General features: G+C 42.1%; 1 protein-coding gene across 2 annotated transcripts in view; it reads right to left on the reverse strand.

Moving 5' to 3' along the window:
- Positions 1–23,395, reverse strand: part of unc5cb (unc-5 netrin receptor Cb) — a 180,334-nt gene that overhangs the window by 9,078 nt on the left and 147,861 nt on the right. For both annotated transcript variants that reach the window (XM_080420439.1, XM_080420438.1), the window contains 6 exons: positions 20,101–20,292; positions 13,920–14,282; positions 8,723–8,810; positions 8,315–8,486; positions 2,421–2,654; positions 1,330–1,479 (listed from right to left, as the gene is read on the reverse strand). In XM_080420439.1, coding sequence (XP_080276565.1) covers positions 1,330–1,479; positions 2,421–2,654; positions 8,315–8,486; positions 8,723–8,810; positions 13,920–14,282; positions 20,101–20,292 — 1,199 coding nt within the window. The remainder of the gene's footprint in view (positions 1–1,329; positions 1,480–2,420; positions 2,655–8,314; positions 8,487–8,722; positions 8,811–13,919; positions 14,283–20,100; positions 20,293–23,395) is intronic.

Raw genomic sequence — 23,395 nt, forward strand, 5'->3', positions numbered from 1 at the left:
ATGGAGATACAGTGTACCAATTTGCGTGTTTTTTGGACAGAATCTGAAGGAATAATCTCCAAAAATGTATTTTACATAAGTCGGCCTCCTGGTGGCGCTGTAAAAAGCACATGTGAAAAATGCAGTGCAGATGTTTTTCCTTGGCCTCTAGGGAGTGTGCGTGCAAAGTTTCACGCAGATCGGTGCAGTTATAGTTAAAAATGCAAATCGGCTTGTTATAGCGCCACCATGAGGCTGATTTGAAAGTTTTCAAGTGGCATTTCTTCCTCGGCCTAGTGGGAATGTGCGTGTGCAATTTTATGGAAATGGCAAGCGGCGTTCATGATTTGAGGCAGTTGTTCAAAATGGACCAATCCTGCAAACTTTGGAAGCCAACCTTAGCCAATGAGAATGGAATATGGGAAATCGGACAGATCCGGGTTGATCACATGACTATAGAGATACTGTGCACCGATTTGTATGAGTTTGGTTAAAAGCTGTAGGTGTAACAGGAAAAAAATGGGTTTTGCACAAATCGGCCTCCTGGTGGCGCTATGACAGGCCCATGTGAAAAATGTGGGGCAGAAGTTCTGAATTGTTATCCAGGGAGTGGGTGTACACAGTTTCGCAGCGACCGGGCCAACGGTGCCGGAGATTAGCTGGTAACACACGGACAGGACACACGGACACACGGACACACGGACGGACAGGGGGAAAAACATACTGTACTCTCTCGCCATGCCTTTCGGCCTGGCGGAGACAATAAGTGTACTACAATAGAGCATTATGTTTTAATCCACATTTCATTATTCCACAGTTTTTCTGTATATTATCATATTCTTATGAAAAATACTGGTTACACCAATTAACACAACCCTAACACAAAGTTGTGTTTACCTTGGTAACTTGCATTGTGAACCAAGACAATGCAGAAAACAGCAACCTTTGTTGTTTTGCAGAGTGGCAACATACTGTAACAATAGCATGAAAGGTGAGGCATGTCAGCAACAACTTCCATGTTCTGAGCTAACTCTCTGCCCACACTGTGGGGGACAAGACAATTAATGTGCTACACCCCGCTGTCAGTGTGCCTGTTAATGAATGTGTTGGCTACCATAATTATCTATAAATGAAGGCTCCAGATGACATGACATGGTGGATAGAAGTCCATCAGAAATGCAAACCACCTCAGATTCCAGTGGAGGATACATCCCCTCCGGACCTCTCCCATTTGTGTCCCTAACAATGTCAAAATCACACCTATGCCCTTGATAAATGGCCCACGGGTATAATAAACAAATGATGGTCTGCCCTTGGTTGGACAATAAATTATAAATCTTATTACTGTACCTGGTACTTGACTAGTAGCTTGCTCTTCCAAAGTGTGTGAGGGACGTCATGGATGGAAAGTCTCAGGTTGTGGGTGCTGTCTTTAAAGTTGAGGGTCTTTGGTTCATCCAGTAACTTTCCACCCATCTGTTTCTCCATCTGTAAGACCTCCTACACGTACCAAAGTGACATTAAGATTAATTTGCACCAAATACTAGCGTAACACGACACATGACTATGCCTAGGAGGAAGGGAGTTTTAAAATGCTGGTTTCAGTCAAAAGATTATACAAACATCAGGTCCTAAAATGCTTTGTCACAGCCATGCTGTTGAACAATTTGGTAGCACCACTTTGATACTTCCAAATGTAGCGGTGTTGAACAGTGCAGTAAATCCCAGTGATTCAGCGCAGGCTTTATGAAGTGAGCCTAAACCAGCCTTCTGAAACAGACTTGAATGACCGTCCAGCCAGATTACTATCACTTCTCATTACCCATTCCCAAACTTAATAACTGTGTCCAATACTCCTCTCCGACATAATAAGATCGCCTTATCTCTTCTCTGTGTAGGTGGATGGAGGTATTAAACAGAGTTGAGGTGAGGAGACGATGCGCGCAGGTGGGGGGGGGGGATAAATATGGTTCATATTTGCGAGGGCACAGCAGCTTGCCGATGGAGATTATATTCAAATGCATGCGTCCATCTCCCATTATTGTGGCACACAAACACGCAAGCACCCCCGCCTGCCTCCCACACGTCATCTGCTTGGTAACGCCTACACGCATACACATTCACACAAGCGTACGTGCGTAGTGAAAAGAGAAAGAAAAGCAACTTTACTAGAAAACATTACTCTTTAACCACACTATTTTTGTACCACTTCTATGACCTATTCTATACTTCCGTCATGCAAAAGGAGTGAAAATAGCTGATCGTAAAAAAATATCCTTTTCTTTTTCTTTTACTAAAAAATAATAATCTTAAAATCGATTTTTGGACATTGTGAATCGATTTTGAATCGTTGATAATAAGAATCGCGAATCTAACATGAATCGATTTTTTCACTCCCACTGTGTACAGTATACTGTGTGCATACGCTCCAATGAGCTTACTTTGAGAGAGTCCTGTGTGTCATCTAGGCAGTAGACTCTGATGTGATACTCCATGGCAGGGCAGGTGACAGGGCCAAAGATGGCTAGTTTGAGGCGCTTTGCGGTGGCGGCACTGAGAGATTGGCCCACGAGGCAGTAGGTGCCCAGGGTCTCTGTCAGGATGTGACAGGCCTCCTCATCCATCTGGATGTAGCACGGCGTGGTGAAGTTCTCCTCCCCTACCACCACCACGTCCTAGTTGGGGGAGGGGGAGAGAGAGAGGAGGGGGGAGAAGAAAGGCAAGAGAACAGAGTCAGAGGGACGATGGGAGAATGAGCGTGTCTATAGGGTAACATGACTTTTTACTTTTTTCAATCATTTGTTTTTTTATTAAAAAAAGGACAATATCAGTCACCAGAAGCAGGGATGTGTGTTTTAACCACTCAGGGCTGTCTACTAGTGACTTTTCAGTTTTTGTGAGCTTGAAGTCAGAAACCTTATTTTCTGTTTAAATCAAAAAACCCTATGGGGGAAAAACAAATCCATGGTAACCCATTGTGAACCAACATTGCAGACAAACGTTTTTATATTTCATGTTTTTCAATATTGTAGGCCACTGTTTTTCACTTTCCCTATCATGTCTTCTATCCGCAGACTGGAGAGAGTTACATTAATTATGCATTGTTCTTAACCCCTGTCCAGTCTCCTCGGCTACAAGCGTTCTGTGAGCAACACAACTGGCTGCAACATGCAATAGATTGAATAGACAATTCGGTGAAGTTGACACACTTTCACAGGACACTTAAGATTGCCTGCAATGTAGGTGCAAATTAAATTGCTTTCTAGATGAGTAAATTAGATGAGGGAAGTTATTACGCCTTACACTGAACACGAACCAATACACTAACTGGATCAAAAGGCTGGGGTATCTGCAATATAAGCTGCTCCTTCTTTGTCTTTTTAAAAGGATCCATGGCTAATAAGCCTTATATGCCTTAATGCATTATAATTGCCCTCTATAACTAAAATTTGAAAGTTAAAAACTCCTTAAATATCTTATTCATTTTAGAAATAGTTCATCTTTTACCCAAGGGGTGACAAGTTAACGCCCGTCGCAAGTTGATGATGTCATTTGCCCATGTGTGGTCCAGCCCTATGGAATGCATGTGCTAACAAAAAAACAACTTAATACTTCTTAAGTTTAATATGAGCATCAAAGCAATATTTTAAATACTTTTCATCAGCACATGCATTCCATGCATTCCATTGGGCTGGACCACACATGGACAAATGACATCATCAACCAATTGCGTCGGGAGTTGTCCCTATTGAGTGAAAGATGAACTATTTCTAAAATAAATAAAATATTTAAAGTGTTTAAAATTTAAAATTTTAGTTATAGAGGGCAATTTGAATGTATTAAGGCATATATAGCTTATTAGCCAGGGATCCTTTTAAACATGTTGTGCACCTCATAATAGACCAGAATCCTCCTTTTAGGTAAGAGCAAAAGCTCATTTACTGTAGTATGAATGTGGCTAGTTAGGAACAAAATGGACACATGCGGGTCTATAACTCAAGGGTTAAATGGAGTTTACAGCGTTGATTGGGGTCCCAGAGACTACAAATGGTATCAAATGGGGGTCTGTGGCCTAATCAAACTGTGGGGTCCTTGAGGATCACTGATCTACTATAGACCAGTCATAGCTGACCCTCGTAACAGCGTTCATGGCCGGACATTATTTCTCTGTGATCACCACTGTCCTGACCAATTAATCCCAGGCTGTTCTTCCTTCTCTCATCTCACCCTCTGTTCATTCTACCTCTCATACCGTATCATCTCTCTCTCTCCTTTCATTTTTCTCTAATCCCGATGCTACTCTCTGAGCAGCACACTGGCATTAATTGAGCCCATTATGAGACGGAAGAGGAATTACAGTATTTTATTGTGAGCTAGGCCATTTAACAGTAGTATTATGGCCAGTCATTAGGCTCTTTTAACAGTTCCTGAGGGAGGGCCCCTTAGGGTGGAGGGTGATTACATTGTACTGTATGGTGGAAAAATAGGCTGTACAGCTTCATACACAAGCACATGCACACACACACACACACACACACACACACACACACACACACGCACACGCACACGCACACACACACACACACGCGCACGCACTCATACACACAATTTATTTATTGCACTTCAATTAAATATGGCAGTCATCCTGCTGTGGGAGCCTGAAAATCACTGATAGAGAATGTTTGACACAATCCTCATCGTGACGTTCTGTAATATCTATCTTTATCATCATCATCTCACCACCATTCTGCCTGCAGCCCCCAGGGTACTACGTTTATATGTACTGTGTGTGTGTGTGTGTGTGTGTGTGTGTGTGTGTGTGTGTGTGTGTGTGTGTGTGTGTGTGTGTGTGTGTGTGGGGGGGGGGGGGGGGTTGTATGTGCAGTACAGCATGCTTTCATGTCGTTACTGTCGGGCAGAAACCTTATATCTCCATATTTCAACTGTTTATGTTTTTTTTGTAAAAATTAATGGCCTAGCCGATCTACAGTACAAGCTCACAACGCGACATGTTGTGAGCTTGTAGATCGGCCATTTTTACTATTTTCATTTTTTTTAAAAATAGTAATAAAAAAGGAAAGGTTTTGGACAGACAAGGTTTCCACCCGACAGTGACTCATGGGTGATGGTAATATTGAGAATATCTGCAAGATGAACCCTCAACCAAACAGTCTTCCAACTCCCCTTTGCTCTTCGTAATATGAGAGTGAATACATTATTTGACAGAGTCATATAAAGCACAGTAATCCACACCATGCACACACACACACACACACACACACACACACACACACACACACACACACACACACACACACACACACACACACACACACACACACACACACACACACACACACACACATGCCTCAGTGGTCGGCCACATATCGAGGAGAAAACCTCATATCGTTGCTGTCAGGCAGAAAGCTTGCATCTCCATATTTCACCTTTTTATGAGTACAAGCTCACAACGTGCCGCCATGCGACACGTTGTGAGCTTGTAAACCGGACAGGTTCTTTCTTCCATTTTACAGCTTTGGACATACAAGGTTTCCACCCGACAGCGGCGGTATAAGGAAAGTAGCCGTCACCTTCAGATATAACCATCTGACAGCTCAGAGATATAGTCAATAGTTCCGCCTCACAGTTTGCGCTGGATTTTTATTGGCTGCTTCCATGCAATTCATCAAAGTCACAACAATATACGCAGTCAAGGTAACAACCAACTTCTTCATCTAATGCCCTTATAGTGCTTCCACGACACAAACCCACTGCTATTTATTTTCATTTCATAAAGAAAAGATCATTATAGACAAAGATGAATACATTTCCGCAAGGGGATCGTGCAAAAATAAGTAAACCCTTATAGGGCATAGCAGTTGCGGCCACTTCCTGGTTCCACTTAAAAATACTCAATGCATTTTTCCCATTGACATTTCCAAAAATATTTATATCAATTATTTTAAGCCTAGAATCAAGCCATCCAGGGTCCTGGTGAATAATGACCATAAAACGTTTGATTCTGTGAAAAAACATTTTTGAAAACGGCAAAACAAAGGGTATTTATTAAATATAGTATATCATATAATTAAATATAAAATAAAATAAATCACAGAAAGAAATGTTTAATGGTCATGATTCACCAGGACCCTGGATGGCTTGATTCTAGGCTTAAATTAATTGATATAAATATTTTTGAAAATGTCAATGAGAAAAATGCATTGAGTATTTTGAAGTGGAACCAGGAAGTGGCCAAAACTGCTATGCCCTATTGAATTTGGGGTTTGGGTCACCATTTTTATTAAGCCCTACAATATTTTAGGGCTATTCTAAAACAGCCGATCTACAAGCTCACAACACGTCACATTGTGATGTGTTATGAGATGGTAGATCGGCTATTTTCATATGACATGAACATTTTCGCCTTAAGTAATGACATGGCCAAAGCAAAGAACGCCGGGGTGAAAGTGGTTGAATGTACTGAGGTGGACCAAACCAGCTGCAGATCACCCTGACAGGCGGATCACCTTGAACAGTGCTGACAAGTTCTTTCTCTTTTTTTCTCCCCCAGCAGAGCAAATACAGTGGAAATACTTCAGTCCTGAAGAAAGCCTGGCCTCTCATTATCACATCAAACCCACCACTCTCTGCTACCCAGCTGCAGTCTAGGTTCATTCTGTCAGAAGACATACTGTACTGTAGCAGAGGACGCTTCCATCTCTGGCTGCAGAAGGAATTTGCACTGTAATAACTTTCCTCTGGTCTGGATGCCACAGCTTTATAACAGCGCTGGGGGACTGTACAAATAAACTAAAGAAAGTGCCCAGAAAGGATATTTTTTCAGGCCACAATAGAATGATGGGCTGACAGAAGGACACATGATGTACATCAGTGATGTACAGCAGTGGTTCTCAAACTTTTTTCATGTCAAGGACCCCCAAAATGATATGTATTTGGCTGCGGACCCCCCCATCTCAAAAAAGGGATTTTTCAAAAATAACAGATCTACAAGCTCATTTTTGAATAGCCAAAAATATGGTTAACGTGGGTTAAAATGACTGTGACGCTAAATTAGCACATTTTGCTTGAGAACCAATGCTGTAAAGCATGTTCTTTATGTCAAGGACCCCCAGTTTGATATGCATCAGGCCACAGATGCCAATTTGATACGATTTTGATCTCTGGGACCTCAATCTACACTGTATGATCCTCAGTGCTAAAATAACTCTGAGGGTGTACAAATGGAACCAAATGTGGGTCCATTTGGTTCCATTTGTACACTCTTGTAGTTACAGACCCACAAGGGTCCATTTGGTTCACAACTACAGTACATTTTGGCTGGAAACCCCACCATGGACCCCTGGGAGTCGCAGGACCTCCGTGTTGAGAGCCACTGTTGTACACAGTACAGTATACGGTCCAAGAAGCTGAACTCAAATCCGTGTAGCTGGGTTGTAATGGGGAAAAAGCTACTTGACAGGCCTGTGACAGCTAACAACTGCAATGTAATGATTTCATCGATCAGAAACCATTACACGTATCAAATATACAACATAGCTTCTCTTGACAGGTAATCAGGGATATGGGGAAAATGTTAATCGACTGTAGTAAGTTTCCAACTATGTCGGGGGAGAGGGATGTCGTGTATAGTTTCTCCCTCCCTCCCTCCCTCCCTCCCTCTCTCCCTGTTAGTCGGATTGCTGTGTTTGTTCACAGTAAAATCCTGTGTGTTAATGTAACTCATGTGTTGACTGTACCGAATGAATGTGCGCTTGTGCATGCTGTGTGTAAATAATGTATTGTTGTTGTGCTGTTAACGTGATGTTAAGCGTATGTGCGTGCATCGTGTATAAGTGCACAGAGAGGGTGTAAGGAGGAAGGCTTATCTTGGTGAAGACAGGCAGAAGGCTACACTCCCTGTTCAACTTATCATCATCAACTATGTTAATGACACAGCCTGAAGGCACAGAGGTGACAACGGCACAAACAAAATGTACAGCGCACGCACGCACACATGCGCACGCACGCACTCTCATACAAACAAGTAAACAGACACTTATAGAAGCATACATACTCAATTATATCAGCTTAATATCAACCAAAGAGATGAACCGTTTCGGTGTCTGTCAGTAGCAGGGTTTCTCTGCACACTGAGACAAACCAAGCTGAATCGATGCCACCTTTTCAGCAAGAAACCAATCTACACTAAATCAATAATAATATCTTGATTTGGCTTTAACTGTCAAAAACGCACAAATACAAACAAACGCATTGGACAGTAGAAGTGACCACTTTGCGATTGCCGTTCAGTGTGTGTCCAATGGCGGTGCCTCACCTCCCACTGGCTCTGTTGTGATTGGCTTTTGAGCTGGATCAACCAATCCTGCTGGCTGTCAGATATGGCACAGTGATGCATGGTGATGATGACCGGTCGGGTCAGCAAGGCCCCGGGGGGCCCACAGCTCACCACTGGGCTTAGCACCGTCTGACCATCGTCCACCAAGGGCCTGGGGGACCACACACACACACACACACACACACACACACACACACACACACACACACACACACACACACACACACACACACACACACACACACACACACACACACACACACACACACACACACACACACACACACACACAGATTAGCAATGTTGTGACAGTAGAGTGTAGGGGAGACACTGTTGGTTTGACAGAAGTAAACAGTGGACTGTGGCAATGCTGTGACACACTCTTACCTCATGTTGTCCTTCCTCTGAACGGTCACATACATCTCATACACTCTGCCCTGAGGAATGGCTCCTGCTGGAATGAGCAGACCTAACCCTAGAGTACACACACACACACACACACACACACACACACACACACACACACACACACACACACACACACACACACACACACACACACACACACACACACACACACACACACACACACACACACACGGACAAAAACAAACATTCACAGCTGTGAGATGGTTTACATGCTGAGCAGGGCCAAGCATTGCTCTCAACGCTCATTGCCATTATTCTCAAAACTGACGTTGTCATTATTCTCATAGCTGTCATTGTCATACTTGGTTTATTTTACACGGTGTCGCATGCACAAGAGGCACATGAGGCCCACATTACAAAAACATCAGATGAAAAATGTGCACCATATGTACTGAAGGCAGCTCTTTTAATCTCAGTGCATCAAACTCAATGAAAGCACTGTCGAGAAGATCGCAGATGATGAAGTACAGTATTTTCCAACCCCCTTTGTAGAAACAAAGACTTATTAAGTGAAATTGGTTATATTCATGAAGGGTTTATCTTTATACAATAAATAGTCTACTGCCTCTGTAGCACAGAATTAAAGCCCACGTGAAGACTGCGACAATTTTTCTTAAAGAATTATAATCATGCTGATTTCCCAAAGCTCCAAACGTAAAAACCTATGGCATATTACTCTCTTATCACATGGCATGGGGAAATAATTTGACATTTCATTTCTAAAATCAATGAGCTCTCTACCCTTCATAATATTCTGATATTGCCACGCCAGGGCTGCAGCCAGTGTGATTTACATTTTTCCATCTCACACTGATTTGATATGATGCCCTGTCCAATCAGAATTTATTTAGATCCTCCACCCCTGCTGCACTTCGCTCTCGCTTTCTCTTCATCTCCCTCTTACACATTCTCTCTCTCTATCTATCTATCTTCCTCTCTCTCTCTGGGGTTTCTCAGATACTTCATTGATTTCCCATGTCCTTGCACTGAACTTTTCTTAGGGTGACAGACAGCTTCTCTTCGCTAGGCTAGCAAGGCAATCACACAACTCCACCACAGGGACTCGATCCACACACACACGCACACGCACACACACACACACACACACACACACACACACACACACACACACACACACACACACACACACACACACAGACACACACACAGACACACACACACACGCTGCCCTCCCTCATACCAAAAGCTTCAAAGAGCAGGGAAATGCATTTTAGGATGCAAAATAAAATACCAAACAGTCAGACTTGTCAGTGCCACAAAATATTCCATTACCCAGACACACGAAACAGATCACATGACAAATGTGCTCTTTCCTCGCTCCCTGCCTATGTAACACGATGAGGTGGCTTAGCGCTACCACCGGCTGAAGATGTTTTTCCTGGAATGAAAAAAAAAGAAGACAGAAACTGGGGGAAACTTGAGAAGTTGGTGTATCCTTTAATGTCCCAGTCTGTTTTTCTACGCCTGTCAACATGCATCTGTGGCACGTTATAAACAGCCCACATGTGTCTGAAGCGAGGACAGCAAAGCTAATGTAAGCAGCATGAAACAGTATACCCTATAGCTTTAGCACCACACACACACACGCACATGCACGTACCCACACACACACACACACACACACACACACACACACACACACACACAGTCACACACACACACACACACGCTTGCTCGCGCAAAACCAGCTATCCATCACTCTCTGTCATGCATTATGTGTAAGCCCTGTAATGATTGACTACATATGGCTTTAACACATTGTTTCAAAGTCAATCTGTGGGGGTATGAAGACAAGCCTTTCTGGTGAGCGGTTAGCGTTGGTACAGTTTGAGACAGGGGTGACATTTCAGGCGGTCCATGGAAAAACAGCTTATATTAACAGTTGCATTATAATGCTTAAGCGCATTGACCATGGCGTCTCTATTTTGGGCAATTCTTCTAATAACTTCAAACAAAAGTTTTCATTTTATTTCAGCTATTTTCACTATTTTTCGTACGATGACGTGGATGAAGTGGTGAATTAAAATGATATTGGATAGTGAGAATCAGTATTTTGAATGACTCTCGCCACAAATTGTCACAATCTGTCTTTCGTTCTCTCTCCTGTCACTATCTCCTCCTTTCCTGTTTAATTTGTCTCTCTCAAATCTGGCCGCTCCCACAGTCACCACACCCAATCCTGTTTACCTGTGTCCCGTTGGCCCTTGTGTGGATAAAAAACCCTGTCCTCTATCAGTCATTTGTCAGATCATCTGATGTCAGCCATTTCTCGTTCTGCGAGTAACCCTAAAGACTGGTTCTCAAACTTTTTCATTTGGTTCCACGTGTAAACTCTTCAGAGTTACAGACCTGTAAGGGTCTATTTAGAACTCCCTCAAGGAACGTTGAGGGTCCCTGGACCCCACTTTGAAAACTGCTGGATTATACTATTGTACCCTGCCTGTACCGTGTCTGTTTATCCTGTGTTTCCTGCTATTATCACTGCCTGTGTGTTCCTGCATATTATCTGGCTGGGGAAATAAACTCGCTTTATCCCCTGAAAATGGCCAATTCCTTCCTGCATTTGGGTGGTACAAAAACCCCTGACACAAACAGGAGAAAGACTTTAAAGGGGTAGTTCATCCCCAAAAATGTTTCAATTACTCACCCCATGAAGCCTCGAATTCAGGGACATTTATTTTGTTTTTGTCACATTCCTGATACAATATTCCAATATTCAATTAATTGAAGTAAATAGGCCAATCTTAAAGGAGAATTCCGGACATTTTAAGTGTTATCTTTGATGTGTCGTTACTCACCTACCGACGTAAACAGTGGCATTGTTTATTTCCAGTTATTCCCCTGTCGTCATATTTTCAACCCCCTCCGTTGTCATAATGGGAGCGCGTGTCATAGGGAAATTCGTCTATTATAACCGATGCAAAGTTATTTTTTTCTCTACTACTACTCATTGTGGAGTCTTATGATAGTCAAACATGCAGTGAAAGTTCCTGAGAGGCTACCGCTAATGACGAACGCGCTAACGCTAGTTGCTTGTTTCTCAACATGGCAACACCAAGTTGCCAGGTTCTGGGAGAGAAACAAGCAACTAGCGTTAGCTCGTTCGTCATTAGCGGTAGCCTCTCAGGAACTTTCACTGCATGTTTGACTATCATAAGACTCCACAATGAGTAGTAGTAGAGAAAAAAATAACTTTGCATCGGTTATAATAGACGAATTTCCCTATGACACGCGCTCCCATTATGACAACGGAGGGGGTTGAAAATATGACGACAGGGGAATAACTGGAAATAAACAATGCCACTGTTTACGTCGGTAGGTGAGTAACGACACATCAAAGATAACACTTAAAATGTCCGGAATTCTCCTTTAACAAGAGCAATAGTATATTTAAAATATATCAAATTAAGCTGGACAGTAGAGGGCCTTCCAGTGATTATACTGAGAGTTGTTTTGGAGTTTATAAATCATTCTTTACATAGTTTTGCCTTGGCTTCCTATTTACTTCAATTAATTACATTTTGGAATATTGGATCAGGAATGTGACGAAAACATTTCCATTAATTCAAGGCTTCATGGTTTGAGTAATTGATAGAAAATAAGTCATTTTGGGGTGAACACCCCTTTGATACCGCTTCACAGGCTGCAGATTCAAAGGCTTATTTATGTCATGTCATTTCCCAGCCTTAAACTGTAGTGTATTTGCCAAGTTTGTGACCACGTGATGCACACATTTCTGGAAATTAACATGGGTCTCCAAAGCCACAGTGTTCAAACTTGGTTTATGATTCATTGCCACTAGAGTGCTGAAGTTTGCACTTTGTAGTTCTAAAACCCGGAAACGAGCTAGCAGTCAGAAGTCTATGTTGTTGTTTTTAATGGCTTTTGGGTTTGATGACTGAAATATGGTCTGTGGTTAACACTGGCTTAATACAATTTCAGATTTAGTTCTACAACAAAAAAAATACATCTGACTACAGTGTTTGTAGGCAACATTAAATGTCATCACACTGAACAGGGAGCTTTAGTGGTGTTGATGTTGGGTAATGTAATCCTGGCGTAGTTGGTTTATTGGCTAACATTAGCTTTTTAATTCTAGCGATGCAGAGTTCATCTGTGAAGTTTATGTTACAGATTTTTTTTTGGTAAGTATCATGAACTTTTATTTCGCCACAGAAAATAATAATGCCAATAATACAATGCAAAAATCGCATGGACTTTTTGTTGAGGGAACCAGGAAGATGCTAACTTCCTCCTTCCGCCTACAAAAATAGCCTACAGACTTTGTCTGAGTTGTAGGACCAGAAATGTGTTTATTGATAAAATCACATATTTGAGTCTGGGTTCTAACCTTGGGAGAGATTCATTCATGACATGTATGAAATTCCACCGTACATTTTTCCAGATCAAGAGATTGTTATGTAAATGTTGTTTGGGTGGGTTTTCACTTCAGCATTGTGGGTTGAGAGCATCATCTCTTGCCTATTATGAGTGAGTGGGGGAGCAGTCTCTGTGGGATGTTGAAAGAAAGGTTGATGGATGATCTCTCCATTTCAGGCAATACTCTGGTGGGGTGTTAATCCTTTTATCACACACACTGATATTTATGTGAAAATGCACACATGCATGAACGCTTGCGCACAAACAAACCAAAACAAACCCTGTTGGCTGGACAGGTTACAACTGTTCCGGCCCCTCATGCTTAATTTATGAGTAGTTGCACGCCAGTGTCGTGTGCCGAAAATAGCAGATCTACGAGCTTGCAACGCAACTGCATGTGAATGAGGCTTCAGAAGAGCCACTGACAACAACAACAACAACTACTGTAACCAGAGACAAAGAACACTAATCAAAACTAGTTTAAGACTGAGAGAGAATTTAAGGCACTAGTATATCTCTCTTCACTGAAATTTCAATCCCATTCTGTTCGACTGTTAAATGATCTTTGACTTCACTCGATTCTGAAGCAATGCAGCCATTTTGTCATACTCGGTTGGGGGTGTGTGATTCCCCGATTATGACATGAAGTAAGAAGAAAATAACCGCTGTGAGAATATGGCACTGACTGAAAAACACATTACAAAAAAACAGAAATACATGAAAACCTCCCAGTTATATTATTATAAACTAGTACCTGAGTTGGGGACAATGAGGTGCCCCCCCAGGGAGTTGAAGGAGCCCAGGGCGGTACAGGACGGGTCCCTGGTGCGGAGCAGGGTCTGAGTTTGGGTCCGTCGGCCCATGGTGCCATGGTCGCCGTCCAGGAGGCAGTGAGGCAGTTTAGGGGACAGCTTGGAGGAGAAGTCCCCTCCCAGATCGTCCTGAGGGGTGACCAAGCCTGAGGAGTTGTAGACCTTAATTTTCAGGTTGGGCAAGGGGTCCAGCAGTGGAGAATTGGTCATGGGGATCTTGTCGGCCACGTCGTGGAGAGCGTAGACGGGGCCGCGATACATGGCCGTCGCTGACGTCAGGTCAGGGGGAGCAGTGAGGAGGTCAGCTGTAAGAGGGAAAGAAGTGACATCAGTTAAGGAAGGAAATGGCTGAACCACTTTCCAACTGGCGTCCCTATTTTGTGCATGACAACATTTCACGGATCTACAAGCTCAACACAGGGATGAGAGCTTGTAGATCAGTTACTTTTGCCACGTCACACCATCATATGACAAAGTACAGTATGAAATAGGGTTTAACCACTTATACTTAGTAAACTAATACTTAGTTGAATGGGATCGGCTTGCTTTTTTCCCCCTCTACATCACATCTCTTCACCCAAAATAGATGAATGAGCTTATAGATCTGGTATTTTTAACGAATGTTCCCCCTTTAATAGGGATGCTAGAGCAGTGGTTCTCAAACTTTTATATTTCAAGGACCCCCATTTGATTACATTTTGTATCTCTGGGACCGCAATCTATATGATAAAATCTGAGAGTGTACACTCTCAGAGTACAGTCCCGTAACCCCCCCGACCCCAGTTTGAGAACCACTGTAAGGTAGGCTTCAGTGTATGATCACATCTCATACACACATCTGAACAGTGAACACTGCAGCTGTGAAACTGGAGAAATGGTAAAGGAACCAACTGGAAACCAAGACCGTGGAGAACTGTGGTTGAATAAGGAGGAGCGTTGGCAGCCATCATCGAGACTACTGCCACGTTCTGCTAATTTATTCTGCATGGTGTAGTGGTGTTTCACTGTACCGTATGTTTTACTGCAGAAAGGAGTTCACCACAACATAATGAAATCTTACTCAGTGAGAAAACTTAGACCAACTCTGTGTTTCTTAAAGGGATAGTTCACCCAAAAAAAATATTTTTTTCTATCGATTAATCACCCCATGGAGACTTGAATTCATGGATATTTTTTTGGTAGGTTGCGGTTACGGTAGGAGATACAAAGGAGACTCTTTGTGTCTCCCACCGGAACCGCTGCCGGTCATCAAATTATCGGCTTAGGAATGGGACAAAAACAAAAAATGTCCATGAATTCCAAGTCTCCATGGGGTGACTAATTGATAGGAAAAAAGTTGTTTTGGGGGTGAACTATCCCTTTAACGTCGCTGTCGGCCAGAAACCTTGTATCTCCACATTTCATATTTTTAAGTTTTTCATAAATTAATTTCAGTCCGACAACTCTTGGATTGAAGGTGGTTGAAACTGAGCACAAAGCTGCAGCATCACAGCCAGTGCAGGCTTAACGGAAGGGCTTTAGGTGCTGCAGCATAGGACACCAACCTCAGGGTGGGGGCACCAAATGGCGGGGAGAAAGTGAAAAAGACTCAACTATCGCCGAAGAGCACCGAAATTGGCCGCTGAAGGAGCGCTAAAACTGTGAAACGCGCCGGTGAAGCGTCAATTTTCTGCGCTGCTAATATTTTATTATGCTAATTTGTGTTTTCAAAGATATTTTAGGCACACCAGATTGAAACTGGTTAAGTCTGATTGTGGGTTTTATAAATATTTAACCAATGAAACATTAACAAGAGCTTGTGACTACATATATATAGACAAATAACTCAATTTACATTGGATCGATTGCAACATTATTTTCTCTCCATTCCACTAAGAGTCACGGTGTTGGACATACAAGGTTTCCAGCCCAACAGTGACGATAATAAGCAACAGATGGCATCAGTAACACTCAGGTTACCAAAAATGGTACATGGATGAATGGGGAATGGGTTCAGGGGATGACTGGTCTGGGAGCTCTCTGACCTCACACTGCTCTCTTCTCCCCCAAAAAACTGCATTGAGTGCCAAATGATTTAAATAATATTGGTTTATGTTTCAGTTCACATTTGGCTGACTTTAGCTGCATGCATGCATATGCTCTGACTTTGGGCAACACTCTTCCAACAAATTCTTATGAGATTTTTTTGTAAAGCCAGCTATATTTTGTAATTGCAGGTTTAGCAGACAATAGGGTTATCAACGTGTTTCACGCATGTGGCTTTTGATGAATAATTAAACTTAGCTGACATCATCAATCCATGCATGCAGAAAAATACGGAGCAGCATACTCAGTATTAATAGCCTGGTTTTTGTTTTCATTTAGCATGCTCATATTCAGTGACTTTGAGTGATCTATTTTTACTTGCCAGAAGTTAAGCAAGCTATAAACTGTTTTAGTGCAATTATTTCAAATAATGTTTTATGTATAAATTATTAATAGAAATATGGTATATTATTTGTAGAAAAAAAGTTTAGTTTTGCATTTTGAAGTGAAATCTGTCCACTCTGCTGCCATCATGTGCCATTGAAATGAATGAAATTCTAGCTATATCAAATTATATTGGATGAAAGATGCATTGTACAATATTTAATAGTCAAAGGCCTGAAAATAATATGCACTGCATAAAGGTTTAATTGAGACATTATGCTGCAGAGGGCAACAGCCGTTGCTGTTTTCCCCTCCTTTCTAAGCATGCTGTCAAACTCTGGCCACTCTCTATCCTCCTAAGACTTTTCCTTCCCCTCTCTGAGCTCTGCTCCCAGCTAAAACACCGTGGCACCTCCCTCGCTCTTTGTAATCTGCTCACCCCCTCTTCCCACTACAGTATGACAGATTATCCACAGTAAAATGCTAAACTGCAAGTTAAAATTCTAGGTTTGTCTCACTTTGGCTGCTGCCATCTTCTGGGAGCATAAGAAAGTGAGGGTAATCAGCAAAACTGGTTTAACAATCAACTACAAAACGATTAACTATTTGATCTTGGCTATTATACACTACTGTACTTCTTAAAGGTATATTATTGTTATTAGGTAAATATAGGTAAATATCAAAATTATCTGAGGTTTGATTTCCAACATTCTACATGCCAGCATTGTGCTCTGAAATGACTGCATCAGTTACAACAAATTATAGGTATTAAAATAATAAGCCTACACAAATTGTGACCTAGGCGTAACACTGCGAAGCAAGTAATGCAAAGCATTACTGAAAAAAGTCTGTGTCGATATTCCAGGATATCTCTGATATGCCATTGCTTATTAGGTGAACAGAACACTAAACTCGTTTTCCATGGCAGTGAGGGACCCAGAGCTTAAAAGTTAAAATAGTGCAAAAGGCTAGTCCGCTAATTGATCCTCCTCTTCTAGAGCTGCAAGGATTTTCCAGAGAGAACCTCCCTACAGACCTTTCCGAGAGAAGTCAGAGGCAATTTCCATATTTCTGACAGAGAGATCACAAAGAAATACTAGAATGTCCCTCCACTTTCCTCCCAAAGATGTCGGGGTTGCCCTCATCCTTTTCTTCAAAGAAGTCTGGTCCCTCCTCCTCACCTCAATCAGTTCCAACATTCCTTCACATAATTCCCCAAAATACCAGGTCACACCTCCGCTCTATTTCCACAGACCCCGGGAACCTCCCTTGAACTACCTCCAGACTCCTCCACCAGTTTTCAGAATACTTCAAGGTCCACCTTCACCCCAGTTCTAGTTTCCAATTCCAGATGCAGAGTGCCAGATCCCTCCGAACATCTTTTAAAGTGATTAAGCCTGATGTTATACTTAGTTTTGCACCAGCGTAACCGAACATGTCTGATCTACAAGCTCACATGATGTTGCTTTGCCACACGTTGTGGGCTTGTAGATTGGCCATTTCACATAACTCCCATCCACTTCCTAGTCAGAGTATGCCAAGGTGCCAGGTACATCCTGTTCACCGAGAAATGAGAATCCACTCCAGGATCACTCAGAATAATTTTAGATTGTAGCATAGCTCCAACCAGTTAAAACAACTTCTCCCAGTGCTCTCGTGTGGTGATTTGTTTCAGTTTGCTGCTTCCTAGAGATTTCATCAAACCCAGTCTTAGCCAGTCTACCTGTTCTACAGATGTCACTACAACTTGCCACAGTGAAACCCACTGTATGCAGAGGTTGTACCACAAAAGAGTTCCTTGTGAAATGCAAGCAAGTTGTCTGACAGTCAAAGCGTGACAGAAGCAAATGAACTGTATCAGATGCTCCAACAATCCTCAGAGGGTTCTTACCTGATGTGTGACTGGACAATAAGGCTATACCAGAGCAGACGTAGGTTTTTATGACCATTTGATTTTGTTAAATGTGATGAATTACTGAACAGGAGTGCACACTCTTATCGCAAACTAAAGTATTACCGGCAGCTGTCTGTGCTTAATTTAACAATACTTGTCATGCAAATGAGGTCAGCACAATTTTGGCACTCACTCAGGCTTGACTTGACTTGCACTCAAAACATGGCATCAGCCAGAAGAGGTAAAAAAAGAAGAATGATATTTCTTCAAGCAAAGTAAAATTACCTAACCACATAATAACATACTTAATGTGGAAAGATGAATGGAATCTGTGTCCCTGGCCTCTCTTCTGACATGTTTTGTTAATCACTCCCAACAGGTCAACATGAGAGCGAACAGATCAAAGCACATTTCATGGCTTATGTATTAATATCTTGTGAAATAATGAATAGAACTGCAATGTCTTCAGATTCATGGACTTAATGAATTAATGCAATACGTCATAAACATACCATAATACATTCTCAGGTGATTATTAGACCAGAATCTTACATTTATTGTAGATTGGCACAAACCATATTTATCTCTTTAGAATATCTACTAATTGTGGAAACTACTATACCACTCTCTTTTCTCATTTTTTCCACTATTTTGTGTTTCTCTATCATTACAGTATCCACACACACACACACACACACACACACACACACACACACACACACACACACACACACACACACACACACACACACACACACACACACACACACACACACACACACACACACACACACACACACACACACACACACACACACACACACACGCACGCACACACCTCTTCCTCACTTGCACCTCTTGACAATCTTACCATGCAGTTACTCTTCTATTCACCTGGAACACAGAACACAGTAAAATCCTGAGTCTTAATTTAGTTAGAAACCAAATGGACCCTTACAGGGTCTATAACTCAAGAGAATGAACAAATGGAACCAGGGTCCATTTGGTTAAAGTTAAAAGTTAAATTAACACTCAGGATATTTCAGAGCAGCTCTCACTCCAGCTTACAGCCATCCATCTCTATCCTCCCACCATTACTTTTCAGCCTGGCCTGTTCAGCCTAAATCTAATTACAGCTGAATATGCCGCATAGCCACAGGCCTTATTATGCTGTAATGATGGTGCATGGATTGGCCCACCATCACAATGACAAGGATTGTAATGGTCTCATCGCCTCACCGACACAAACACAAACACCCTAGAAGCGGTATCTTTTCCATACCTTCTTTCCTAGCTCCCTGTTCAACCCGGAGTCAAAAGGTCCCATGTATATTTGCATTATCACTGACAAACAACCACCACTAGTGCAGAGGGGTCACATGTGGCTCAATGCTTCAGGTTGATAGAGTATGTATGCCATGGCTCACAGACCCTGCATATTGTAGCAGAGCTACACTGGCTGTTATACCCAACATCTCACACACTGAATCACCCTACTGTATTTGTTAGTTTTATTATTCTTGCAGTGTTTTTCATAGTTCAGGGATAACTGTTCAGTCGCATTTCACAAAACTTTGCTAGATTGGTATAGGGCCATGCCAAATGTCAAGAAACAAACCCTAAAATACTCCTCAAATAATACTCAGAATTGTCTAAGGGGTGTATAGAAAAGAAAAAAATTGAATTTTGAACAGACAAGGGGGCACTCCCACCCATACATGGGCACATACTGATGACATCAGGGATCTCCATATATGGGCATAAAATGGACAGGGACTGACAGATACAGAGATCTCCATATATGGGCATAAAAGTCAAACCTGTGCGAGCAGTCTTGATGCTGACTGGCTGGAAGCCGCCGTTGAGCGCAGAGGAGTCGAGGATGTCCGAGTCGAAGTCACGGTGATTCTTCCGGTAGATGAAGAGCGCCACGACGACGGAGATTACCAAGCACATGATCACTGCAATGACCACGCCCACGTACAGCGCCACGTCATCTGTGGTAGGCGCCACTGAAAGAGAAGAAATGTAGTCTCTTTGGATTTTGTATCAGTATATTAAGCACATTAATCACTGTGTTGATAAGCAGCTCATTGATGTGCCCTGTGATAGCCAATGTCAGCAGTTTAATATCCTGCACCAAGATGCAGGTGGATATTAATTACCACTGAGACATACTACTGGGTAATTATTATCTCCTCCTCAGAGGTCCTTTAATTGTAATGCTTTTATTGCTGACTATATGTGGGAAATGTGGTTGTTGATAAAAATGCAAACAATGTTTAATGTCACAGTTGTTATGGTTGTTAGTGTTATGCTAACACAAAAAAACATAATTATGTCAACAGTCATTACACATTGAAGCCTGTAGCTGTGGTTAGATCAGTATCTGTGAGGCCCATGTATATTGAGGATACGCAATGATCTAATATCTCAGAGTTTAAATACAGAGGGCTTTAATATCTCCCATGTGGCTGTTTGCATGCGTGCATGTGGGTATTTATGAATGAATGAATGGATGGATTGATGAATGAATGAATGAATGAATGAATGAATGAATGAGTGAATGAATGAATGAATGAATGAATGAATGAATGAATGAATGAATGGATTGATGAATGAATGAATGAATGAATGGATGAATGTATGTACATTTTCGTGTCAATGAAAGTGCCAGAATGAACCCATTCCTTATGGCACTATTTTTTTCATAACAATGCACTACGCACAATACGTGTCTACACAAATATTACATTATAATACCGTAAGTGTCTCTATGTATATCAATATTGGTAGTGACATTGGACTCTACAATAGTATTGGTATTATAAGGTGCCTTCAGAGAAACTACCAACCAAGGAATACCGACAGTAATTCAACAAGGCTGCCAGTCTGAACAAAAGTCTTTCAAATTTCTCTGTGATGCCGTTCAGAGCCTTTCCCCACATATCTGCCCTTTGTTCTTAAAACCCCACTGATAAGATCTAGAAATAGCTTCCATTTCACATAATTTCTTTCATGACTTTCCCCCTCCCGGGGTCTTTCTGTCCGGCTTCCAGCTGGAGAAGCCACTCTGATTGGTCGGCCCGCGTGGCGTGCAAATGATGGCTATGAGAAAAACGCAGGCTGAGACAGGCACTCATTACAGCCCTAGACATTTAAATGGATGTCTAACTGCAACAGTCAGAGCTCTTTGTGCTGTTTGGTAAAGAACGTCCTTCACTGTCACCAAGGCTGACAAATTAAAAATGAAGCCTTCTTTATAGGTGTCTAAATGCCAGAGGCAAGAGATGTGTCATAGTGCATTGCATCGCGCCACTGAGTAAGTGTGCCTGTATGCGTTTCTGCACGCGCATACAAGTTTCCATGTGGGCGTGCATGAGTGCGAGAAGTGTGTACTGTAGGCATGCATGTACTGTGAGAACCAATGCATGTACATGCATGTACTGTGAGAACCAATTGCATGCATACAGTAAAGCTGAAAATAACCAATCTACAAGCTCACAAGGCGTCCAAGCTTGTAGGTCAGCTATTTTGGGCGCAGGACACCATCGTATGACGGAGCATAAATTTAGGCACAAGTGAACTGCTGGGAGTTGAATGTGTACAAACAGTCCAGGAGCAAAGAATATGAATGCAGAAGAGGGAATATGTAGTAATAATAACACTAAGAATAAACTATGGATGCCTTTACATAAATACATGTCGTGCAGAGACTAAAACCATCTTGATAAGGAAGCCGCCCCCCTCTGCTTTAACAATGAACAGTGAGAGAACATGAAAAGGGGTACAGATACTGCACCAGCAGAGGGCAGCATTCACCACAGACCCCAGTGACACGGGCGTTTGCATGGTGGTCAGCCTTTTACGCAAATTAGCCTCATGTCTCTCAGTGATGCAGATGGCACTCAATCTGTCTGCTGTGTTCCCGTGCACGAGTGAGAATAAAGGGAAGCAGGCGAGAGTGCTTGTATACCAAATTAAAGACATAAATCAAGGTGTGTCATTTCTGAACACGTTATTGTTGGTCTACCCGTATTTCAACTGTGCTGACGGGCTGTTAACTCTTTTTGGATATAAACTGATTCTCTAAATCTGATGGATTAGTCAAATAACTCACAACATTAGACATTTAGTTGTCTTTAAGCCTGTTTATTCTACTCTTTTCTCTCTCTCTTTTCTTTGCAGAGGCTAGTGAGAAGTGTGACTGCCTTAAGGCATGCTTTGAAAACAGACACTAGATTTGACCAATTAATTTGAGTTTTAAAAAGGAACAACAACTTGAAATTCTCTGAAAAAGCACTCTATGCTCTGTCCATAATGTCGATGTCTTCATTGGCTAGAGTGGTTATTTGTGTTCCATTAAACAATACCATACATGGGGCTTAAATGATCAAACTGGGGTGGAAGACAAAGTGAGTGTGGGTACTACTAAGGCCTGATTTATATTTAGTCGTATGACAGTATCCCCTGCCAAAAGTAGCAGATCTACAAGCTCACAACCGGCTGCAATGCGACGGGTTGTGAGCTTGTATAGATCTGCAATTCTTGTCATACGATGGATTATAAATAATTCATAACTCTTCTGTCATTCCCACTCAACCCCTCCAAAGGACATGTGACCCTGCCCATGAGGTCTTAACATAGACATCATATTAAAAGAATATAATATTGTATGTTAGGCCTCTAATCCCTGCTGTAGTGCCGACATGGGTAGAGAACAAAGCAGGGAGCCGGGCGTCTGAAAATGTAATTTAAAACTCTGCCTCCTCTGCCAGGCTCCCCTGCAGTTATTTAACATATATATCCCCTCAGTCGAACAATCTCCCGTCCACCCCTTTGATGATAAAAGGCAGCAACCTGCTAAATGTGCGCATTAAAATGTATCGCTTAGATTAATACATGCCTTTGAACATGAGCGATCGTCGGAAAGGGGCACAGTACAAGAAATGGAAATGAAAGGGATTATTGAACACTCTATTCTCTGGGTTGGAGGCAGAGATTTATATGGAGAATAGCAGCAAGGGGGAGAGAAATGCAGAGACAAAAAACAAATGTTGGTTAAAATGAAGAGAGAACAGAGGAGAGGTTTAACTCCTCTATTGGACTCATTCT

Source organism: Gymnoscopelus braueri, assembly GCF_963280865.1.
Source record: "Gymnoscopelus braueri genome assembly, chromosome: 22".
Taxonomy (NCBI): Eukaryota; Metazoa; Chordata; class Actinopteri; order Myctophiformes; family Myctophidae; genus Gymnoscopelus; species Gymnoscopelus braueri.